At 52.0% G+C, this 23,883-nt stretch overlaps 1 protein-coding gene across 1 annotated transcript in view; it reads right to left on the bottom strand.

The window, feature by feature from the left end:
• Positions 1 to 23,883, bottom strand: part of LOC108516852 (cadherin-23) — a 421,574-nt gene that overhangs the window by 286,634 nt on the left and 111,057 nt on the right. Inside the window, exons 4-6 of the mRNA XM_017854517.1 lie at positions 18,309 to 18,451; positions 17,526 to 17,573; positions 17,314 to 17,406 (exon numbers count right to left, since the gene is read on the bottom strand). Coding sequence (XP_017710006.1) covers positions 17,314 to 17,406; positions 17,526 to 17,573; positions 18,309 to 18,451 — 284 coding nt within the window. The remainder of the gene's footprint in view (positions 1 to 17,313; positions 17,407 to 17,525; positions 17,574 to 18,308; positions 18,452 to 23,883) is intronic.

Consider the following 23,883-nt stretch of genomic DNA (forward strand, 5'->3'; position numbering starts at 1 on the left):
TGAGAGGCCCTCAAGCATATGGAAGCATCCCAGTTCAGCCATGGGGACCAGGGAGATGAGGTCTGCTCCAGCCAAAAGGGTCCAGGTGGATGCAAGCTGGTCTCTCCTCTCCTATGCTGGAAGTGATGTGCAAGGGTCTCCTGCGGAAGGAAAGTCATGTTCCTAAGCGCTTCATGTGCACTGCAGAAGCCTTATAAGGTTTGCGATCATCCCCATTACACATGAGAAAAACTGAAGCTCAGAGAGGCGAAATCACTTGTGCAGGGTCAGAATTCATATCCAGGCCTGGCTAACTCCTGGTGCCCTGGTCTTGCTTCTCTGCTACCTTCAAGATGGAATACCTCTAAACCACCCCAGGCATGGGAGAAGCTGTCCCCATGTGGACATTGTTCTCACGTGGAGACAAAACCAAGCATCCAGGCCATGAACTGTGCATGCCCAGTGAATGATCAGACAGCACACACATCCCACAGTGTCCCATCCCATGTCACACTTCAGAGGGCTACACACAGGGCCCAGAGGAGGAGGCTGGGCTGCTCTCTTCCAATCAGCTGTGCTGCATCGACCTGGCCAGCTCAGTGCTAATGGCCTTGATGGCAGCATCCCCTCCCTGTGTCCTGCTGGCCTCCCGCTGGCTGTGACCGATTTGCTCATGATTTAGCACTTGGGGGCATTGACCCGTGAGGGAGACACCCGGGACAGAAGGAGGCAGGGCAGCTGTGGCAGCTGAGGTGTGTGCACGCGTGCGTGCCCTGTGCAGGGGCGGGAGGCTGTCTCTCCAGGAACAAGCTGCCCCTGGCTCTCTAAGACTGAGGTGTCTGGCATCCCCACCCTACTCTGTCCTATACTGACCTAGGGCACTAGGTGGGGCTGGAGAGAGAGGGGTGGCGGGAGACCTCAGGAAGACTGCAAGGTGCCACAGCCCAGGCGTCCTGCCCTACGAGCCCACACCACTCTCACAATGGTCTGTCATCTGCTGGATTCTCTGAGAATCCTGGCCACATGCACCCGACATTTGAGAATAAACACCTCTGCAGCCCAGCCCTTGGTCAACAGAAGCACAGCATGGTAAGGGGCGAAGGGGGTGACTAACAGAGTCCACATCCCATCTCTGCTCTGAGACATGGGCAAGACAGCCTTTCTGAGCCCCAGCTTCCTTATTTATTTTATTTTATTTTTTTGAGATGGAGTCTCGCACTGACGCCCAGGCTGGAGTGCAGTGGCGCTATCTCGGCTCACTGCAAGCTCCGCCTCTCGGGTTCACACCATTCTTCTGCCTCAGCCTCCAAGAAGCTGGAACTACAGGCGCCCGCCACCACGCCCAGCAAATTTTTTTGTATTTTTAGTAGAGACTGGGTTTCACCATGTTAGCCAGGATGGTCTTGATCTCCTGACCTTGTGATTCACCTGCCTCGGCCTCCCAAAGTGCTGGGAGCTTCCTCATTTTAAAAGGGGAGAATCCCAATGCCTTGGCCACAGATTGGTTATAAAAAGCACCTGAGTGACGCGTGCGGTCTCCATGATCGTTATTATTATTGCTGTTCAGCGCTTCCCCTCCGTACAGTACCACTGGGCTTTAGAAGTTCAAGGAAATGATAAGATGCAGACCCATTTTTTATCATTTGTGAATCCTGGAGCTTGCGACTAAGAGGTCCGAGGTGTCAGACACGTGGTATAAGCAGAAACTGGAGAAGGAGGACCGTGCAGGGAATGATCTATCTGAGCCCATGCTGGGCCTGTGCCCTGCCCCTTCCTCCTTCATGCCCCTAACTTCAGGCAGCCCTTTTGCATCTTTTGAGGCTTCCACCCACCTCAGAAATAGAGAAGCAGGCAGAGAGCTCAGAAACAGGGCAGGTCCCTCTTCTCACCTCGGACCCAGGCAGTCCCTGCTTCCTGCCTCCCGGGCCCAAGTGGAGAGCAGCAGGTGAGCGCTGGATGCTGCAGTGGGGGCAAGTGCAGGGGTGGGACAGGACAGGGACAGCCACTTTGCCAGGCTCATCTGAAGCTCATCTGACCCAGTTCTACCACCTGGAGGAAGATGTGCTCGATACATGCCACAGGAGGACCAGGGGCTTGGGAACCAGGGCAGGGCCCGGCTTTCTTGTAGCACCAAAGCTGGGATGGGTGAACCCTCTGCTCCACCCCTCAGCGATGCAGAGGGCCAAGCTTTTGCTGATGGTTGTCTGGGTCCTCAAGCACTGGGTCTTGCATCCTGTTGCTGTGGGTGAAGGCTTTCAGCCAGGATCTATCTGCTGGAGGTCAGGGACCAGGTCTCACGCCTCTTGTGTCCCCAGCACCAAGCATGGGCTTGGCACCCAGCAGGCCCTCAGGCAATGTTTGGTGAGTGAGTAGATGAATGAATGAATGAGGGTGGGGTCGGCACATGGAAGCAACACTCCAGCATGCTTCTCCCACTCTGCTGTAGCAAACCAAGCAGGGACTCCTCTTTCTCTGGTTTCTGGGCTGCTGCCAAGAAGCCAGGTTTCCCAGGAGGGTCATGGATGTTCAGGCCCCTGCGGAAGCCTCCTCTGTGGTGTCCCAGCAGCGTGGTGGCCACTTGTTGGATGTAGCACCCCCAGCACCCCGTACCTGCCAGCTCTCCCTCTCTCCACACCTACAGCATGGGTTCCTGCCGGCAGCTAACAGCTCTGGGCTCCTGGACTCTCCCACTCCATCCCTCCCGGCTTCCATGGGGTCCCTTCCCAGGCAGCTACCCTCCCCAGTCCCGGATGCTCTGCCCACGGCTGGCCCTCGTGGATTGTTCCCAACAACCACCAACCTCCCACTGTTGTGCAGACAACCTGCTTCCATCCTCCTGCCTGAAGGGCCGCAGAGAAGCAAGGGAGGCAGAGCCTGGGGGTGCTGCAGGGGTGCACTTTAGAATGCATGCCCCAGTGCCCTGCCTCCAAAGCACTCTGCAACACTTTCCTGTGGCTGCTGTAACAAGTTACTCCACACTTAGTGGCTTAAAACAACACAGATTTATCACCTTATAGTTCTGAAGGTCAGAAGTCCAACACGGGCCTCAGGGGGCTAAAATCCAGGTGTCGGCTGGGCACAGTGGCTCACGCCTATAATCCCAGCACTTTGGGAGGCCGAGGTGGGCAGATCACTTGAGGTCAGGAGTTCAAGGCCGCCTGGCCAACATGGTGAAACACAGTCTCTACTAAAAATCCAAAAATTAGCTGGGTATGGTGGTGCACGCCTGTAATCCCAGCTACTCAGGAGGCTGAGGCAGCAGAATCACTTGAACCCGGGAGGCAGAGGTTGCAGTGAGCTGAGACTGCACTAGAGCCTGGGTGACAGAGTAAGACTGTCTCAAAAAGTAAATAAGTAAAGAGTAAAAGAAAATAAAATCCAGGTGTCACAGGCTGCATTCCTTCTGGAGGCTCTAAAGGAAATCTCTTTCCTTCCCTTTTTCAGCTTCTAGAGGACATTCACATTCTTTGGCTCCTGTCCTCTTCCTCCATCCTCAAAGCCAGCAGCATAACAACCTCAGACCCCCCCCCCCACCCACTCAGCTCTGCATCCACTGTCATGTCTTCTCCTCTGACCCTCCTATCTCCTTCTTAGAAGTACCAGGGTGAGGCCGGGCGCGGTGGCTCAAGCCTGTAATCCCAGCACTTTGGCAGGCCGAGACGGGCGGATCACGAGGTCAGGAGATCGAGACCATCCTGGCTAACACGGTGAAACCCCGTCTCTACTAAAAAAAAAATACAAAAAAAAAAACTAGCCGGGCGAGGTGGCGGGCGCCTGTAGTCCCAGCTACTCGGGAGGCTGAGGCAGGAGAATGGCGTAAACCTGGGAGGCGGAGCTTGCAGTGAGCTGAGATCCGGCCACTGCACAAAAAAAAAAAAGAAGTACCATGGTGATTACAGGGGCCTCACAGAGATAAGCTATCTCTAGGCCTTTAACCACAAAATCCCCTTTTCCATGTGAGGTCGCACAGTCACAGGTTCCAGGAATTTGGACATGGCCCTCTTTGGTGGGCAAGGGGGCGTTACTCTGCCTACCATGCTCCAGCCCCATTAGATGACACGATTTCCTCCAGTAGCCCTGAGTGAGGTATCCTCCTTTTGCCACCAGCTGCCTTTGACCCTGATGAGGCCAGACTTGGCCCTTCTCCCACGGCCTGGCAGGGAGTTCAGACCACTCTTCTGAGCTACCTTCAGCGTGGGTCTTGGAAGAGAGCACACCGAGGGCTGGTTCACGGAATTTCTCTCTTAAAGGATATGGGCTACAGAGGAGGAGGAGGAAGCTCCCTGAGGGCAGGGACTGCATCATGCAACAAATCCACTGAGTCCCCACTGGGTGCCAGGCCCTGAGGGTCCATCCACGGTGGAAAGCCACATGTCCCTGCCCCTGCTTTCACAGAGCTCACAGTCACCTGTGAGAAGCTAACAGTGATCAAATAGTCCTGCATATAAGTGAGTAATTACACCCCAAGGTCAAAGCTATAGGAGCTCTGGTGCTCTGAAACCCCAAGAACAGAAGAATCTTTCTGCATTGGGAGGAGAGATGAATCAGGAATGGAAGATCCCAGGGGAAGTTGGGAGCTCATGAAAAACGGGGAGGGTGATGTGTTCCAGGGAGGTGGAAAGGCCCTGTGGCATAGTGCCCTTGGGGACCACCAAAACGGTGGAGGTGCAGGAATACAGAAGAGCAGGGGAAGGAATGTTTAAGGGGAGGCTGGAGAGGGGGCCGGGATGAGACCCTGCCAGCCTTCTGGGCTTCTTTCTGGTCGTCAGTCTCAGAGCACCACAGAAAGGTTTCTGCAACATCCCTGGCACATCTCAGGGACTCAATACATTTGAATGACTAGATGGATGGATGGAGAATACATGAATGAGCCTCTCTACCCTCCTCCTACCCCTCACCAGTGACCTGCCCCATCCCTCCCTTCTGCACGGCAATGGTTAAATGGGATCTCCGAGGCTTGCTCACTTATTTATTTATTTCCCCCTGGCTGCTGACGCCGACCCGTGCCTCCCGAGTGTGGCTCCGTGGAAATGTCTGTAATCGCCAGCACACTTGAGGCATTACTTCCACACCATTTAGAGCTTTCCACCCCAATAGCTGCTATTGCATTTCCCTCCATCTCCATCTTTTGGGCTGTGTTGGGCGGAATATTTTTTCTAAGGTTTGGTAGTCCCCGAGTTTGAGGGATCTGATGGTTTGGGGGAGGTGAGGAGAAAGACAATGCTTTAGAAGAATTTATTATTATTCTCCTGTTGCCCTGGCCCTGCCCCTGCCCCAGCCTTGACCAGGAAAGGAAAAAAACAATCAGTTCAAGCCGCTAAGAAGCCTTTAAAGATTTTTGTGTTTTCCCATGCAGGACTGAGATTGGGTTGCTGATATGAACAGCAGCTTTGTGGGAGGCTGAAGGTGCTGGAACACAATAAAGGTCATCTCACATGAATCCCTCCCTTAACCAAACACCCTCCCTGCTTCCACCTTCTCGTCTCAGGGCCGGTTCCTCTAAAGGCAGCAGTTGGGCAGTAAACCCCAAGCCCTGAGTGGCTACTCTGGGGATTAAATGCATCTGGGCTTGCTTTGGGGGGCAGACAAGAGCAGTAAGCTCTGAGACAAGCTGTGTGATCTTGGACAAGCCACTTAACCTCTCTGGGTGTTTTTCCCCAGCTCTAACATGGAGAGAATCACACCTTTCTTACCAACTGGAAGGACTACACTGAGGATGGAAGGAGACAGTATGAGGGGTAAAGACCCCTCTCCTTTTTTCCCTTCTCCTTCCTTTCAATCCAACTTTCCCCAATCCCATTCACCTCCCTGGGATTCCCCTTCACCCATCCAGCCTCTTATCCCAGCGCCTAGGCAGTTCCATATCCACCTGAAAGATGACCCTGGATGAGGGAGAGAGTGTCTCAAGGTAATGACCACAGGGGTTAGCTCCCCCGGTGCATGCAATGTATAGGCGGACTGTCCCATGTCACCTGCACAGTGGTGACCTTGTGTCAGCACCACACACATTTGATCAGAGACAGTAAGCTTCCCAGTGACACACAGATGTAAGTGGTAAGAGGATTCAAACTCGCCTGTGGTACTCCTAATACAGTACTCCTAACCAGTGTGGGGAGTGGCTCCCAAGAGGAAGCTGGTTGCCTGTTCCCAGGGGCCTATACGATAACAGAAACCCACTGGAATGGATATAATAAAATGACAACGGGCAAAAGCAAGCCACAGGGTTAGAAGCCAGGACAGTGGCTACCTTTAGGGGAAGGGAGAGGGACAGGGAGAGGCACAGTGGGATCTCTAGATGCTGGCGAGGCTCTGCTTCTCCATCCGGGTGCAGTTACACAAATGCATTCACTTTGCAATCACTCATAAAGCTGAATATTTATGAGTGCTCGCTTCTCCATATGTAAGCTTAAGTAATACATTTCCTCAAAAAATAAGACAAAACAAAACCTGTGTAAGCTTGTGGGGACCCGCCAGAAAAAAATACTCCAGGAATTAATTCATGCCACTGGCATGAGGCTCCAGACAGCATGGAGTGGACAGGCCCAGGTCGAGCAGTCCCATTTCCAGAGGAGCGGCCGAGCCCTGGAAGTGAGGTGACTCGCCCAAGACTCCCGGCTGAGCTGCACCTGTCTTACTGTGCACAGGCAGACGACCTCTGCTGTCTGCAGGTGGCGGGCCAGGGGCCACCCCAGGAAGGAAAGGCTGGGCCAAGGTCAAGAAGCAGAGGGCCCACCTGGGAGGGGGGTTTAGAAGCTCAGATGGGTGGGTATAAGGAGCAGAGACTTACGCCTCCAAATCCAGAGGAGAGAGGACTAAGTGAAGAGCCTGGGGCCAGCGCTCAGCAGCGGCTTCTGAAGGGGATATGTGCTCTGACATCTCTAGCACTTGGCTTGCTTTTCTGTAAAATGGGGATAAAGGACCAACCTCCCTACCTCTCCCACGGGATGGCTCTGAGGAAGCAAGTGTTGGGCTTGGCTCATGGCAGGAAGGAAGATGGTGCTGTGGGCTTGGATGGCAGCATTTCATGGGAGGGTGCAGCAGGAACAAAGGCTGGCAGGCAGGAAAGTGATCACCCGGTATTGAGGATAGGAATGACAGGAACACCAGGGACTCAAAGCCTCACACGGATGGGATGGATTTCTGAAATGGAGGGTTTGTGTCGGCAATGGTGGGAGGAGGCGTGGGCTCAGACTGGGAGGTGCAGGGATCGGAAGGGGTCAGTGGGAAAAGGCCTCCCACACCATTTCCCTCTCTCGGGAGCAGAATTGGGAGAGGGGACCACCCTGAGCCTCTGTGGCAAGGACGTGAGTGGGCATTGGGCTCTCTGGGGCTGGCAGTGCCCTGTGCCTGGGAGGTGGGCTGGCTGATCAATGATGAAGACAGTGAGTAGGGATGATTACATTGTATCTAGTGATTACGCCCTGGGTGACATCTCTCGGTGGCATTATCTCATCTGGAGAGAAGAGCAGGCTTTTTAATAGTTGGACAGGTGGCTTCCACTTAAGGTTATTATAAAGAGGGAGAGCCCAGCCCTCACAGCTTCCAACCAACACCACAAAGTTGCTAAGTAATTAAAGGCTGCTAAGGAATCAGAGAAATTATAATAATTCCATCAACTCAAAGCTTGCACTCTCTCATTTTCCCCCTCCTGGTAGAAAACAAGGTGGGTCAGGCAGCCTGCACACACATCAAAACAAGCCTATTGTGTGGTGGGCCTCCATGTCACAGGGGCTGCCAGGCCTGTCCCCAGGCTGTTTGGACAATACTTGAACTTGTTAGGATAAGTGAAGGGACCAAGATAAAAACCCTAGAGCCCCCAGAAACAGGAAGAACAATAGCAGCATGCTGGTGGCCGATCAGACACCTGTGGACACCTGTGACCTACATCAAGAAGGCAGTCCAGGCCCACTGCTCATGGGGTTTGGAGAGCTGCCCAGAGGGGAGCACCCTCATCCCAGCCCTGCTCTGGACACTCAGGCCTTACCTGGGAAAGCGGTGCTGTGCCTCTGGCCCAGGGCTGGGCTCCGTTTCATAGGTTCTGGAAGCCAGTTCCTGAGAATCTTCCCCAGCCACCTTTGATGGCCTGTGCTTTGCCACTAATTGCGGGGTGACCCTGGGCAGATCCTTCGTCCTTACTCAGTGTGTTGCTTGCCCACAGAGTGTGCGGCTAGATTAAGTCACCTCCAGGGTCACCCTGTGCTGTTTTCACAGAGTCTACATGGAACACTCTAGGCCTATTACCAGCTGTTTCTTGATGACTCTCATTTTTTTCCCTTGCCATGTCTTTGTTTTATGTTTCCCACACATTTCCTGACTGCCACTGGAATGTCAGTTTCCTGACCACCAATGCCCTGACTTCAGCCAATCAGTCTACGGGGATGAGTCCATCTGTTGAGCTCCTCGGGCTTTCAGGCAACTTTCCTGAAGTTCTCAGAGCTTTTCATAACAATGGTAATACTCTTCAGGCCAGGAGAGAGGGCTCATGCCCGTGATCCCAGCACTTTAGGAAGCTGCAGCAGGCAGGCTGCCTGGACCCAGGAGTTTGAGGCCAGCTTGGGCAGCATGGTGAGACCCTGTCTCTACAAAAAAAAATACAAAAATTAGCTAGGCATGTTGGTACGTGCCTGTAGTCACAGCTACTCAGGAGGCTGATGTGGGAGGATCACTTGAACAAAGGAGGTTGAGGCTGCAGTGAGCTGTGATCGCGCCATGCCACTGCACTCCAGCCTGGGTGACAGAGTGAGACCCTGTCTCAAAAAAAAAAAAAAAAAAAAGAGAAAAAGGTAATACCCATCAACTACCAAGTACAACCTATGTGTGCAGTGCTTCATACACGTGCTCTCATTAAACTTTTACAACTCAGTGTATCCCTATTTTACAGATGAAAAAACTGAGGCTCAGAGAGGCCAATACCTTGCTTATGGCCTCCCAGTATGCAGTTAGAGCTCACATGTGCACAGCCCCATCACAATGCAGTAGAAGTCTGGTCCCCATGTCACAGATAAACACAGGTTCTCATGATACAAAGCTGCCCTTGACCATAGGTGGGGCCTTTCTAGACCCTTGGTTTCCTAAGTTTGCCCCCCACTTGGGGTGCCCCACTGCCTGGAGGAAAAGGCATACAGGCAGAAGACCCTGTACCCTCCCTCCAACAGGCCCTACCACGGGGGCAATGAGACCATTTTAAAGAAAGGAGCTGAAAGACGGCAGATGGACTTGGTGTGGGAGGCTGACAGCCCAACACTGCAGCAGAACTAGCAGGCAGCTATCATCTCCTTCCATTTAGAGGTTCTTTATTTAAAGGGCGGGGGGCACAATAAAAGGTGTCCTGGTGCGTGCAATAGAATCCCTAATGCTTGAGAGCTGGGCTCCGCACAGTCCGCCTGCTTCATATTCATGGCAGAGGGTCCCGCATCATTGCAATAGAATTATATGGGCCCCCAAAGACTCCCAGCTAGAATCGGCGAGGAAACCGATGTAATGAAGAACATTATTACCATTAAAACAAAACAATAATTTTAATTACAGCTGGGCTGCCTCTATCTCCTGCTCCCGTGCTGTCCTCTTTCCTAGTGCTGAGGGTGTTGGAAGACGCCCACAGCCTTGACCACGCCCCCAAAGGGCATGGAAGCAGGTGGTGTTACAGGGGACATGAGGGACCAGGGGTCCTTGGCTTCACCCCACTGTGTGGGGGAGGAAGCAAGCAGCCTCTGAGTGTGTGGCTGGGCTGAGCTCGGGGCCCTGGTTTTGTGGGACTCCATTGACTCCCTCCTTGGCACCTAAGAACCAGAAGGAGGTGGCAGAAAATGTTGAATCTTCCCTGCAGGCAAGGGGAGCAGGCTGGCATTTAGCCTGTGTGTGTGTGGGCAGGGGAAGGGGGTCATCCCCTGCTTCTCACAAACAATGCTGCGTGCACAGTTCATGACTGAAATCACGGAGGTGGCTCTGAGGCACACTAACACTGCAGGCCACAAGGAAGGGGTGTCACTATGACCGTGGCTGGGTCCTGAGCTACAAGGTGATGCCCAGCAGGGATGGTCCTCACTGCACAGAGCCAGCAGTGGGCTCTGAGTGCAGTTTCTCCACTGGACCCCCTGAGCCTGGGCAAGAGGCCCAGAGTTCCCTGTCGCTTCCCCTAGCCAGGGATGGATCAGGGCCTGACCCCTGCAACTTATGGCAAATCAAAAGCGGGCCACGGCAAATTGCAAAACAATGCATGCAAAGATGCTGGAAGGTGAGAATGAGTTCAAAAGACCCTCTGGGAGGCAGGACACAGGATGGAAGATGCTGCAGGCCTATCTGATTCTGGGGGACTTGGAGAAGTCAGTGAATTGGTCTTGGCCTCAGTTTCTCTCATCTATAAAATGGAAAGAATAATTCCCCCCTAACTTACAGAGTTGTCATGAGGACAAATGAAAGATAATGAAAACACTGGGAGATACAGAAGATGATATTATTTAAATAAGAACACAAACATACACACACACACACACACACACCCCTTAGGACTGTGTAGGAAGCCCTGCTGCTCTGCCCACAAGCATATGTCGATTTACCACTACAAGCCCAGAGCTTGCTGTCCTGGCTGCCACAGGCGATGGCATCTGTCTGCTGTGAGAGAGCAGGGCTCCAGGCATGGGTCACTGTGCTGACAGAGGGGACAGACCAGGGAAGGGGCAGGCACCTCAGGGTGGTCGCCGAGGGCCATAGAGACATCGTCTGGGGCTGCCGCTCAGCCAGAAAACCCACTCTGGCTGTGGCCTGCAGGAGTCCAGAGCCCCTGCGATGATTTATTGGTCTCCCTCTCCCAGATCAATAGGTGCATGGTTATAGATGCAGAGGGGCCGCCAAGGCCCGTGGCCCCAAGATATAAATTAATATGGCCTGTCGAGGGGCTGTCTCTCCTAGTGTGGGAGATGACACGCTCATGAGTGGAGCTGTCACCTCGGGGGCCACAGCAGGCACAAGCCAGCGGGAGCCCCCTCGAACCTTCCCTGCCAGCCTCTTGCTGCAACCTGAGGGTGCAGTTTATAAATCATTCAGCATCTGACAGGCACGCCATGCGGGAAGGTAGCTGGGGCACTGCTGCTGGCTGCGGTGGGTGCTAATAAGTTGGCCTCTTGGACCAAATCCAACTCTGCACGCTCTGGGCCCTGTCTGGCCACCACTCCAGGGCTCCTCACATGCCAAAGCACACAGGATGACAGGGCTGAGATCCAGGAACCAGTGGGCACCAGCAGAGAGCAAGGATGCTTTCAGTGCCTGGGAGGAAAGTGGGGTGCAGGGCACATGCGAAAGTGCCCTTGCCAGCTCAGTGCCAGGCCTCACTGCTCTTCACCCAGCCCTGGCCCATGCACAATAAGGAAGCCCTCATCTTGGTAGACCAGCTGGCCAAGGCAAAGCACTTCATGTAAATGCTCCTTTTGTCCTCATACCACCCAAGAGGCAGAGGTTGCCGCATGGCTGTCTGCATTTGTGAATTCCATTCACTCAAGACACCGAGCACGGTCCATATGCCAGGCCCAGGGCAGGGTGCTGAGGATGTACAGATGACCAAGCTTAGTCTTTGCTTAGTCTGGCGGGAGAGATGGACATGCAAACAACAGCCACAACCATTTCCTGAGCACGCCCTTATCCTGGGCCTGAGCTGAGCACTCTATGTGAGTGATCTCATTTACTTTAATCCTCACTGTGATGTTTGCAAGGCAGGTATAATTATTTCTACTTTGCAGGTAGAAGTGAAGCTACTTGTCAAAAAGTCGTGCCACCCCAGGCCTGCCTCCTAATCCTGGCTCCAGCCCTTGACTAGCTTTGGGCATGCCATGTAACTGTCCTACTTCAGTGTCTGTCTCAGTAGGATGGGAATGACAGGAGCGGCTGCCCCAGGAGGTGGTTGTGAGGGCTCCCTGAGATCCCATGCAGAAAACAGTGTTGGGCGCACAGGAAACCAACAACAACAATAAATTTATTATTACTGTCACTAGAGAAATAAATTATGTATTTGATCTCATTGACAAATGGCATCCAGGGATACCCTTCTCTCTGCCTTCCCATCTCTAGAGTAAGGAGGTACAGGGAATGGGCAGCTTTCATTCTTGTTAAGGGACATGGAGAGGTGGTTCAGGTTAGTGGGGCCCAGGGCCAGGAGGCATGGCTTTGGCTCTGACCCTGATCCCAGCCAGCACTGAGGCTCAGGCAAGGACCCTCCATCTCTCAGGCTCCCAGGATCTCACCCCAGCTCCAGCCCTTCCCCACAGTAGCCTCGTCCCTGCCTCAAGCTGGTCACCTGAGGCCATCGGACAAGGATCTGTGTAGCACCTGTCACAAAGACCTGGGCAGGGACCCAGAGGCTCACTTCCAGCCTGACTTTCTTTCCGTGAGGTGACAGTGGAGACCTGCAAAGGACACACACCCACCTAGCCACTGTCCCTCCTCAGCAGTGTCTCTAATCATAAATCAGAGATGACTTTCCTCTGGGAAATTCCAATATATGAAAATAAGCTATAGGATACCAGAAAGTGAATGATATTCATAGACACCATAGTCTCTTTATCTAACAAACTCCTACTCAGCCTCTAAGGCCCCAAACAAATAGCCCCCATGTACAGACCACGCTGTTCACAATACACTGTGCACATACAAAGCTACCATGGCATTTAATACATTTAGATGTAGTTAAACATTCACTTACTTGTCTTTCTCTTAGTAAAATTGCCTTCACCAAGGACAAAGACCTTGGTCTTAATCACCAGCCTTTTATTGAATATACCATGAGCCACAGGCTGTGCTAAGGACTTTTCCTAGCTACATTCTCTCATAGCAATCCTGCAAGACAGATATTTCTGCTCATCTTACAGATAAGAAAGCTGAAATCCAGAGAGGTTAAGTCACTTGTCTAAAGTCACATGGCTGGCAAATGGTAGCATCTTTTTCCTACCCTGCATGCCCAAGTCAGCTCAGAATCCCTGATCCTGTAGCTGTTCAACAAATGTTTGTTGTGTTCATCAAAAAAAAAAAAAAAAAAAAAAAGGTCAGATCCAAGCATGGTAGGTGAGATGTGGGGTTTGAAGGACAGGCAGAGTTGAGTTAGGCTGAACTCCAGTACTAGTTAGAAAACTACAATGTGTGTGTGTGTGTGTGTGTGTGTGTGTGTGTGTGTGTGTTAGAGAGAGAGAGAGAGAGAGAAACAGACATGTATCCATTGCCATTGAATTGGCTCTATGGCTGACAGGAGAATTCATATGAAGGAATAGCAGAAGAGAATACTGAAAAATAAGTTGGGAAAGGTAGGTTGATGCTAGATGGATAAAGGCCTAGACTGCCCAGCTAAGGAGGCTGAACTTGTCAGAACTTCAAGGACACAGCCATCTCTGAGACTCCAGCAGGTCTTCCAGATTCCCCGACCCAGTGAGTCACCTGGCACCACCTGACTTCTAACCTCACATCCATCTTCCTGCCTAAACACCCCAGCACCAGGGTCACCTCCCTGAGGCACCCTGGAGTGCTGAGGGGGTGGCCCTGGGAGGATCAGGGACGGGGCAGTGCTGAAGGTCAGTGAGGCAGGCACGCGCCCCTAACGGAGGTACTGGAGCAGCACCGCTGGGCACAGACACAGGCAAACACGTTTGAGCAAATTGGAATGCCATAAAAGTCTATTACAGCAAATCAAACAGCAGTCAGCATGACAGCCATTAGCTTGAAATGAATACACGGGGACTTAATGAGGTCTGTCGAGGCTGGCTTGGTGAATTAAGTTGCCAATTCTAGCAGGATTTCCCTTTTCTTTACGGACTTGAAAGCATCTACGCTGCCTCGTTAGGACTTCGACAAGTGAATTGCCGGGCCTTTCACCCTGATAAAATGGATAATTACATGGAGAACAGCTTAGTGAGGGGAGTGGGGTGGGCAGGAGGGGAACCAGAACAAACAAACCCAAACACACACCTGCCCGGCTTCTCCTGAGCTGGGGGCTGGACTCGGCAGAAGCTTTCAGAGGGAGTGGGGGCCCAGGAGAGGCAGGCAGTGGGGCAATGCCTGGTCTTGAACTGCCTCCCATTCCCTGCTGTTCCTGGCCTGAGGACTTGGGTCCAGGTGGGCCATGTCTCCAGGCAGCCATGGAGGGGTTGAAAGTTCACATCCAAGATGGGCTGCCCTCAGCACCTCTCAGAAAACCTCTAGTGGGATCCTCCAAGGCTCCCCAGACCTGGCTGTTCTCACCATTAGCAGAAGAATTTGTTAAAAATGCAGCTTCCTGGGCTATCTCTCCCCAGCCTACTGATTCACAATTGCAGGGGGCGGGAATATGCTTCCTAACCAGTCCCCTGGGAAATTCTGCTGGGGCATGTTTGGGATCCTCTGATTCATCACTTCCCCAACAAGCAGTGCTAGATGGCTGGAGAGAAGTGGTCCTCCTACTTCTGCTTGCATAACTCCAGGGATGGGGAGCTCAACACATTCTCAGCAAGGCAGGGGCACAGACTGTGTGTGCATGGGTGTGTGGGGGCAGTCTTATTATTAGGAAGCTCTTCCTTAGATAGACCTGGATTTGCCACCCTGTAACTTACTCCCTGTGCCAATCCCTGGGTTCTGCACACAATAGTCTCCATCATTATTAGGGCCCTAGATGGCTGAGATGGCCAAGAGAGGAATTGAATGGATGGAGGCGGCCACCAGAGCTTCTCTGCCATCCTGCAAAGAACGATAAGGTGCTGAAGGATGGGAAGGAGCTTCTCCTGCTGGGTTTCGTCCTCTGATCATGTGATGTCAGCCCTGGAAGGGGCTGGGTTCAACTCCCTAGTTTGAAAGCTATAGGGCCTGAAGCCAGCAGACTAGAACCCAGGTATCCTGACTCCAGTTTCTCTCTTCCTACGAAACAGCACAAGAGCAACCACTGCTTACCTCAGCCAGACTCTGCTGGAAACCCACCTCCTCCAGGAAGCCTGCTGAGATTTCTCTGATCACCCTGGCAGACCCTGGCATTCACGCCTAACAGGGTCTGCAGTGCTCCCCCACCCCATTTCTCTGGCTTGCATCCTCACCCTGTTCACATTTGCAGGGTCCTTTGCTGCTGAATCACACCCTAAAGAGCAGGGGGCCTGGGGTTTCCAGGGTGACCTGAATGCAAGCAGGAAACCCTGGGCTCATTTCCGGGCCAGGGGCCAGTAGACTGTGGGCTGGTACTCCAGCTGCGGTCAGAGCCAGGCAGCTAGGTTCCAGCTCAGGTGACCACACCAGGCCAGGGCTGGTCAATGCCAAGATGCCTCAGATCAGGAGTGGCCAGGCTTCCGTCCAGCTGATACCACATCCCCACTGGCCACACTGAGCAGCCCCAAGCAGGGCGTCGAGTATCAGGCCACTAAAGCAACCGGGGATGTTTACACATGAGCAAGTAAACCACATGGGCCTTCCTCCAAGGACGGTGTGTCCTTCGCAGCTGGCCCCTCTCAGCCTGCCCTCTCCTTGTCAGATGGGTATCAGGCAGGCCACTGTCTCCACCTGCCCTTTGTTTTCATTAGATAAGGGGGGCCGTGGCACAGAGAGGTGAAGTGACATGCCCAAACACACCCAGCAAGCTGGGAACAGAGCAGGGGCTGGACCCAGGGTCTCCTGCCTCTAGTTCTAACTCCTGTCATTCCACATTCCTGCGGCCTCCCAGGTCTCTGCACAATGACAGCCTGGCTCAGAGCCAAGCCCACAGCAGACATTCAATAAATATTTGTTAAATAAATGAATGAATGACTGAAGAGACTCTCTCCTTAGAGGCACAGGCCTTTGGAGAATCCCAGGGGATTCCAATAGGGCCGAGTGTTGGAAGTCACATCTCCTGAAGCAGGAGAGAGAAAAAGGCTGGCCCGCAGCCCAATGGCGGGAGAGGAGGGACGTGACCCCTCGTCCCCTTGCCAGTGCGGCTCCCTGCTGCCCCATGAGAGGGAAGACAGAGGGCAGCCATGCCTGCCAGGATGGCAGCTGAGCAATGGGTCCAAGGCTCATTAACTCTGAGCCATGCCCTTGGTTTCTGAGCCCAGGCCCAGAGTGCAGGCTGGCACGTAGAGACCCTTAATTAAATTAGGGAGACTTCCAAATGACAGAGAGCAGGAGCCAAGCTGCAGTCCCTGGGCACACTGGCCACAGCTCAGGGCACCATGCTCCCATGTTTAGGACTGCGGGCTCCCCAGTTCTCTCCCGCCCCAGGCAGGTGAAGGGCATGGTGTCTCTGCTGCATCCCCACCTGCACATCTGTCCTCTCTTCCATCTGGTGCCAGCATAGGACCCTTGGCTCACAGCTCAGGAACAGAGGCCAGGGAGTGGGGTGTATGAGCAAGATCTCATCACCCTTGAGGCAGGCTAAGCCTGCCCTGGAAGCCAGGAGGCTCGAAGTTAAAGCTGTGTGACCTTGGGCAAGTCACTCTCCCATGCCCAGTCTCATCCATGAACTGATCATGATATTCTCTCAAGACTTTTTACTCCTTGATCACTCACTGGACCAAGGGGCTAGAACTCAAATGACATGGTGCCAACCTGCCTTTCCAGAGGGTTCTATCTCCCATTGTTCCCATCCCAACCCTTCACTGCCACCCCCCAGCCCAAAACCCCAAGGGCAGGCCCAAGGGACACCCAGCGAGAAGCCCTTTACCCTCCCGCTTCAGAGTCTTTGAATCACTAACTGCCAGACCATACGACTGCCATCAGCCACCCAGGTGAGGGGCCGCAAGCAGTGGGAACCCTGGTGCCATCAGGAGCTGGCAGCCAGCTTATTAACGAACCGTTTGTAATGCAATAATTTGTACTTCTCAATTACCAGCAATGGCTTGATTTTACACGCATGGACTCATGCAAACATACTCAGAGTACACAGTACAGGGGCCTGGGAGACCATGGTGGAGAGCGCGGGGCTAGGGAAAGCCCCTTCCTAGAACTGTATGCTCCCTGAGTCCTGGAGGGACCTGATTCTGGCCAAAGCAGGAAGGTCTGGTGTTAGGCCTGCCCAGCCACCCTGCCCAAGGCCCATATTTGGATATGAGTGGAAGGAAAGAGGGTGCAACACCCGCTTCTCCCAACTCTTGTTCCACCATTGACTCCAGCTGGAAGTGTGGGGCTCAGCCTCCAGCATGAGGCTCCCAACCTACCGGCCCAACTGCTCTTCCCAACCCCAGGCTGGGCCCCGATCCCCAGGGTACCAGCATGTTCCCCAACCTGCCCAGAGTTGGCACCTGGGCTGTGGTCTGGGCAGAAGAGCCAGAGCTGCTCTCCCCACCTGACTCTTCACCTACACCCTGGTGGTCTGGGGAGCAGCAGGTCTTCGATACCCCCAAGGGCGACCCTGGTGGCTCCTACCTCAGGGATGCGGACGCTGTAGGGCTGATTGTGAAATGTGGGTGCGTTGTCATTCACATCCCCGACCTGGATGTTCACCTTCCGTGTGATCACCTGGCAAGAGAAAGGCAGGCAATTAGCACTGCCACCTGACTCTGGCCTCTTCTACCCTAGGGGCCCAGAAATCCTGTGACCCCCAGGAACATGCCTCTAGGGTCCCAGGGGACACTCACCCCCTGGTGGTCACTGACAGAGAACTCCACGGTGAACTCTGACTTGGTCTGAAAGAAAAGTGAGAGAGGGAGGGGGGAAGTTAGTCAGCGCTGAGGTCCTGCGTCCTGGGTCCTGGGCCCTAAATGCGGCGGGAGGGGCTCCAGGATTGCCCTAGGAGCTTGCCTGGAACCAGGCATCCAAAGGCTTCCCTAAAATACTAGCATTGCCCTTTGGGTTAGGGAAGCAGTGTGGAATATGGATCCTTGCTTTAAGAGAGCAATAAAAGACAGAAGTCAAGTATCCTGGGTGCTAGTCGTGGCTCTGCCTCTAAGATGCTGTGTAACACTGAGCAAGTCACTACACACCTCTATGGTTCCTTCCTCAAACACAAGAAGAGGGTAAGGGTTGGGGATGTGTTCACACCTTTACCTTAACTTGCTAAGGGTTACCATGCCGTCAATTCCCGCTTCTCTGGATATTGGGGGAATATTTACTCGGGGTAGGGGTAGACTTGTACCCTCCATGGAGCCCCATTCTACAAGGGATGAACCCAGGGTCACTGTTCTTCTTGCCTCTCCAATGTAGCTGCTTGCTTGGAGACACCTCTAACTACCCATGCCAACCCTAAGTCCAGACACCAGCATTGGCACTTGAAGAGGAATACCATTCAGGCAGAAAGATGCCACTTCAGCGTCAGAATGGAGTCTTAGAGGAAGACCCCAAAAGATGGTGGGCCATCCTTCCCCCAGAGTCTCCTCCTGTCCCCAGGAGAGAACTGGGGCTGGGGTATGAGCAAGTCATACCTCTCTGTCCAGTGGCTGCCGGAGCCACACAACGCCGGTGTCAGGCTCCACTGCAAAGAAGCGAGAGGCCTCCTCCCCAGACACGCCAAACACCAGGGGGTCATTGTCCATGTCTCGGGCCAGCAACTGGGTCACAGAAGAACCTGGAGTAGCCAAAAGAGACAGCAGAGGGAAAATATGGGAGGTCAGGTTTATGCCTTCCTACCTTGCCCAGGTGGCTGAACTCTCAGCAGGGAGTGGCCACTCAGCAACCCTCCAGTAGGCCATGGATCATCACAAGGCCCCAGCGCATCTGTGGGCTCTGACCCAGGTACCCCACCTCTGCCCTGGTCCACTCTTCACAGTGCGTCATGATGGTATCAGGGGACCATCACTCACCATGTTCTGGGTGTGTAAAAGTCACAGTTGTGACTTCAGCCTGCCCCACTTTCTCTGATTTTAATTTGGAGACCTCCTTTTCCAAGTGGCTCAGATGAGGACAGGCCCCCAATATTTCAAGTCCTATGTTCCAAGATGAGCACAAAAGTCAGTGCTAGCCAATCAGAGCATGCCATTTCCCTGGTCATGATGATTGGTTCAGGGATGAGCATGTGACCCAAACTAGCCAATCAAAGCCAGCCCTGGGACTTTTGCTGGAACTACTGGGAGAGAGGAGCTCTCTTTTATGGGGGTTGCTCATTGGCACTGTGGGCAGCCATCTTTGGCACCACACAAGAAGAGCCTGAGAATGAAACACGCAAGGAGGAAAACAGAGGCAGATGATGTATGGAGAGACAGATTCCTGATGGCTTTCTGAGGGTCTGCCACCAGCTGTGCCTGATATTAGCTCCACCCTCTGGACTTTCCAGCTATATGAGCTAATAATCACCCTTGCAACCTTTTCTTTGGCCTAAGTCAGTTTAGTCGGACTTCTATCTTTTGCAAATGGAAGTGCCTTTCCTAATTCAGAATACTTTGCAAAATCTTTTGGCATTTATTCAAGAGTGACCAGGTGCTGGCCTTATGATGAGCACTGGAGTATGCAGAGGTTAAGAAGATGTAGTTCAGCCTCAAGGAACTCCAGTCTAGAACTAGGTGACAAGGTCTAGTTCCCATCCTCAAGAAGGGGATTGAGAGGCAGGTGTCATCCCTCACCAGAAAGCAAAGCCCTGGCCTGAGGGCACCTAGGCTTCAGGATGCCTGGCCTATACCCTCCCTAAGAAGAAAAGGGCATCTTCTCCTGGGGCTCACAGCTCCCCTGTGTAACTTTCAGGTAGGGTCACCAACTGCCCTGCTTTGCCCAGGACTGAAGCATTTCCCAGCACATGTGCTAAAACCAGGAAGCCCCAGGCAAACTGGGATGGTTGGTCTCCTGAGCTTCAAGAGGTCCTTAAACTCACTGGAACGGTACACAAAATGTTATGAGTGTACAGTGCGTCATTTTCTGAAGACAGTGTCTATAGTCTTCATCTGATTCTCAAAGGGGTGAGCAGATCGGAGCCATGACCTTAGGCAAATCACTTATTTCCAGGTTTCAGTTTCCCCTATAAAACAAGACAGACACCACCTGCCCCAAATACTGACTCTCACGTTTACCAGATAGCTCTGAAGATCAAGCTAGATAGAAAGAAAGGATTCCAAATTCTTGGAATTTTATCTAGAAAAGAACTTCTAGAACAGTTCTAACATGATGATGCTAGCTAACATTTTTGAGCCCAAATCATAAGCCAGGCCTAAGCTGAGCTATTTCCATGCACTCATTCAGTCCATAATGCGATTCTCCCCATTTAACGGATTAGGCAACGAAGAGTGATGAGGTGATTACCATGGCCTCACGGTCAGCAAATGGCAGAGCTGGAATCCACATCCCAGGCAGTTGGGGCTCAGAGTCTACATTTGTTTCCACAGCACAGACATCTCAACACTCAATATGTAAACTCAAGATTCAGGACTTCATGGACATCATCTATCAGATCCTAACAGGTAGCCCAAGATTTGGAAAATGAAGACATTGGGCATTCACTGGGCTCTTACGATATGCCAGACACAAAGTCCATTCATGTGGATTCTCTCATTAAATCCTCCCAGCAAGTCTGTTTGGTAGTTGTTATTCTACCCATTTTGCAGATTAGGAAGCTGAGGCTCAGAGAGGCGAAGCAGCTTCTCCAAGGTCAGGCAGCAGAACAGCATAGTAGGAAACGGCAGCATCCAAGGTGATGGGAGAAGATGAGATGGAGGAGTAAAATCGTGGAACATCTTCAGAGCCCAACCCTCCCATTTCAGAGTTGGAAAAGCTGAAGGCATTTAACAAGTTGTCCAAAGTACAATGGTGAGCCACAACGGCAGGATTCAAACCCAGGTTTCCAAACTCCCAGATTCCCAGTTCATTGCTCTTTCTAGATAGTGTAAGAGGAAGTATGTGAAAGCCATAGATAAACCAAGCACATCTTTCCAAAGCATTTGCATTGCCCGATGACAAATAAGTGTTTTATACTAAAACAAATGGGAAGACACTGGGGGCAGCATTTGACTGATTAATTAATTAATTTTTTTTGGAGACAAGGTCTCGCTCTGTCACCCGGGCTGGAGTGCAAGTGGCACGATCTCGGCTCACTGCAACCTCCACCTCCCGGGTTCAAGTGATTCTCCTGCCTCAGCCTCCCCAGTAGCTGGGATTACAGGCATCTGCCACCAGGCCCAGCTAATTTTTTGTAGTTTTAGTAGAGATGGGGTTTCACCATGTTGGCCAGCCTAATATTGAACTCCTGACCTCAAGTGATCTGCCCACCTTGGCCTATCAAAGTGCTGGGATTACACGTGCAAGTCACTATGCTCGGCCTAATTTATTTATGTTTAATTTATTTGTAAAGATATAACTTAAAGCCGTAAATGAGTTTCCAGCCTCCCCTGACTTCTAGGAGTATACACTTCCTTTCCATTGCTCTCAGATATTCTCTAGTGGCAAAGTTTGAGAAACACTGAGTTACTTCCCAAAGGCTTGGGCAGATTCCAGATGGGGAAACTGAGGCCCATAAGCGCCTTACTTGTCCAGGTGCAACAATGAGTCCACAGCAGCCTGCAGCCCCCTGGACTGCAGTCCTCACCTGCTGTACCTCAGGGCCCAGCCCAGGTGGGGGATCTGGGGCCAAGCTCCCAGCTGGCCAAGGGGATTCTGGGAAGACCATCCTGGCCTTCCAGCCAAGGTTGCACGACTGGGTCCAATATCCCAAATGGCTCTCTCAGGCCTGACGCTCAGGTCCTCCCAAGAAGTGGGGCGCTGGGCAGGACAGGGATGGGGCCATCAGCTGCTGTCACCCACCCTGTAATTTCCTGGACTTTTATCCATTTTCCCCTCCATTATGTGCTGCTCAAAATGGTCCTTTTCAGCTTCCTCACGGGCTCTTGCCTGCTCATGCCTTCTTTGTGTCCCAGGTAATTGCTAGTGACCTTTTCTAAGTATACTAATTAAAGGTGCCAATTTAATATTATATTTAAGACAAGACGCCCTGCAATTTTCCAGCTGGGCACATACTCCCCCGCCCAGTGCTTCTCTGCCTCTCTACAGAAGCTGGGCCCAGCCCTGGCTTCTCCAGGAAGCAGGGCTTGTTTCTCCACTAGGGGAGGTTTCCAGCAACCTCTGGTTGTGCTATTCCTACAAGAGTGAGGCCAATCTCTGGGGTTCAGCTCCAGCCCAGTGCTCTTAGCCATGCAGGAGAGCCATGCAGGAGAATCATCTCTGGCTGGGGGACCCTGGGGTACACACGCCACACAGGTTTGCTTCCCACCTGAGAAACAGAATATATCTTGCATCTCAGGGCTGGAGAATACCTGGAGTTCCTTTTGTACAAATTTGTGGCAAAACACACATCACATGAAATTTACCACTTCAACAACTTAAAGTACACAATTCAGTGGCATCTGGTACATTCACGATGCTGTACAACCATCACCACTAATTCCACAAGATTTTCATCATCTCCAAAGGAAACCTCATGCCCACGAACCAGTCACTCCCCATGACTCCCTTCCCCAGCTCCTGGCAACCACGAATCCACTTTCTGTTTCTACGGATTCGACTATCCTAGAGATATTATATGAATGAAATAACACGATATCTGTCCTTTTGTGTCTGATCTCTTTCACTTAGCCAAATGTTTTCATGGTTCATCCATGTTGTAGCATGTATCAGTACTTCACTCCTTTTTAACAGCTGAATAATATTCCATTGTGTGAATGTAACACATTTTGTTCATTTATTGATCAGTTCACAGCTATTTGTGTTGTTCCCACCTGCTGGCTATTGGGAATAATGCCGCTATGAACATTTATGTACAAGTTTTTGTTTGAACGTCTGTTTTTAATTATTTTGGATGTATACTTAGGAGCATAATTGCTGGAACATATAGTAATTCTATGTTTAAATTAATGAGGAACTGCCAAAGTGTTCTCCATGGTGGCTGTATTATTTTACATTCTCATCAGCAATGGATGAGACCTGGTGTTTTTCAGTGGTAAGGAGGATACCCTGCTATTCACAGGGGCTGGAACGCCCTCTTATGATAGAGAGATGGGAGCTGGCTGGGTCTCCGCAACAGATGCTATTGGTACCCTGCCCTCTATCCCTCAGCACACACATTTCCACACACACCAGCCTGACTTCTAACTGCCAGTGCCTGTGAGTGTTCACCCGGGGTTCTGGCCATCAGAGACTGCTCCTCCTAAATACAGCACGGCCGGGAAGTGCCAGGAATGGATGCCCCCGTAGCAGAGCTCACCGAGTGATTGTGGAAGATGATAGATAAGGATGACCTTGTCTACCATGATTAGAGCTCAAAAATGTTAGCTATCTTCGTCATGTTAGAACCCTCCTAAAAGTTCACTTACAAAAGCTGCTTAGTCTTCTTTTCTAGATAAAATTCCAAGAATTTGGAATCCTTCCTTTCTGGTGGGATTTTCAGAGCTCTGTGGATAAGGTAGGTAAACAGCCCAGCTCCAGCACCTCTCAAGGGCATAACTCAGAGGTCCGTGTTCTACACTGGCAACTTGGTTGACAATAACACATCTTTATGGCTTCCTTCCCTTCCTGTCTCACTTCCTCACTCCCTACTTGTGTTCCCCAGTAAGCTTCTTGCACTTAAGTCCTCATCACAAGGTCTACTTCTGGGGGAGCCCAAATTTCCAATGCATGTTTAAGACCATGCATTGGAACTACTGTACAGCTTTATAATGCAAATTCTCAGGCCCTCTTGACTGGGTTGGCTAGTGGGAAGACCAGAGTGTAAACTTTTCAACAGCAGCCCCTACTCTCCCTGTAGGAGACACTCACACACAGCCAGGTTAGAAGTCCTGTGGCTGGTTTATAGCAGAATGATATTCAAATATTTAACAACAGGCACAGTACAGACATCAACCAATCAGGAAAAAACACTGGCCATAAACAACCAGACCAGTAAGTACTGCCTGTAAGTCAGCCTGGTTTATGGCTCCCATTTTAGATGCATAGAAAAGCTCCACCCGTCCCAGGATGATTGAAAGGCCCAGTCTTAGGGCTCCTGGCTCAATCAGTGCGGCAGAGGATTCTATGCACCTGGCCTCT

This window comes from Rhinopithecus bieti, unplaced genomic scaffold (genome assembly GCF_001698545.2).
Source record: "Rhinopithecus bieti isolate Rb0 unplaced genomic scaffold, ASM169854v2 scaffold_36008, whole genome shotgun sequence".
NCBI lineage: Eukaryota > Metazoa > Chordata > Mammalia > Primates > Cercopithecidae > Rhinopithecus > Rhinopithecus bieti.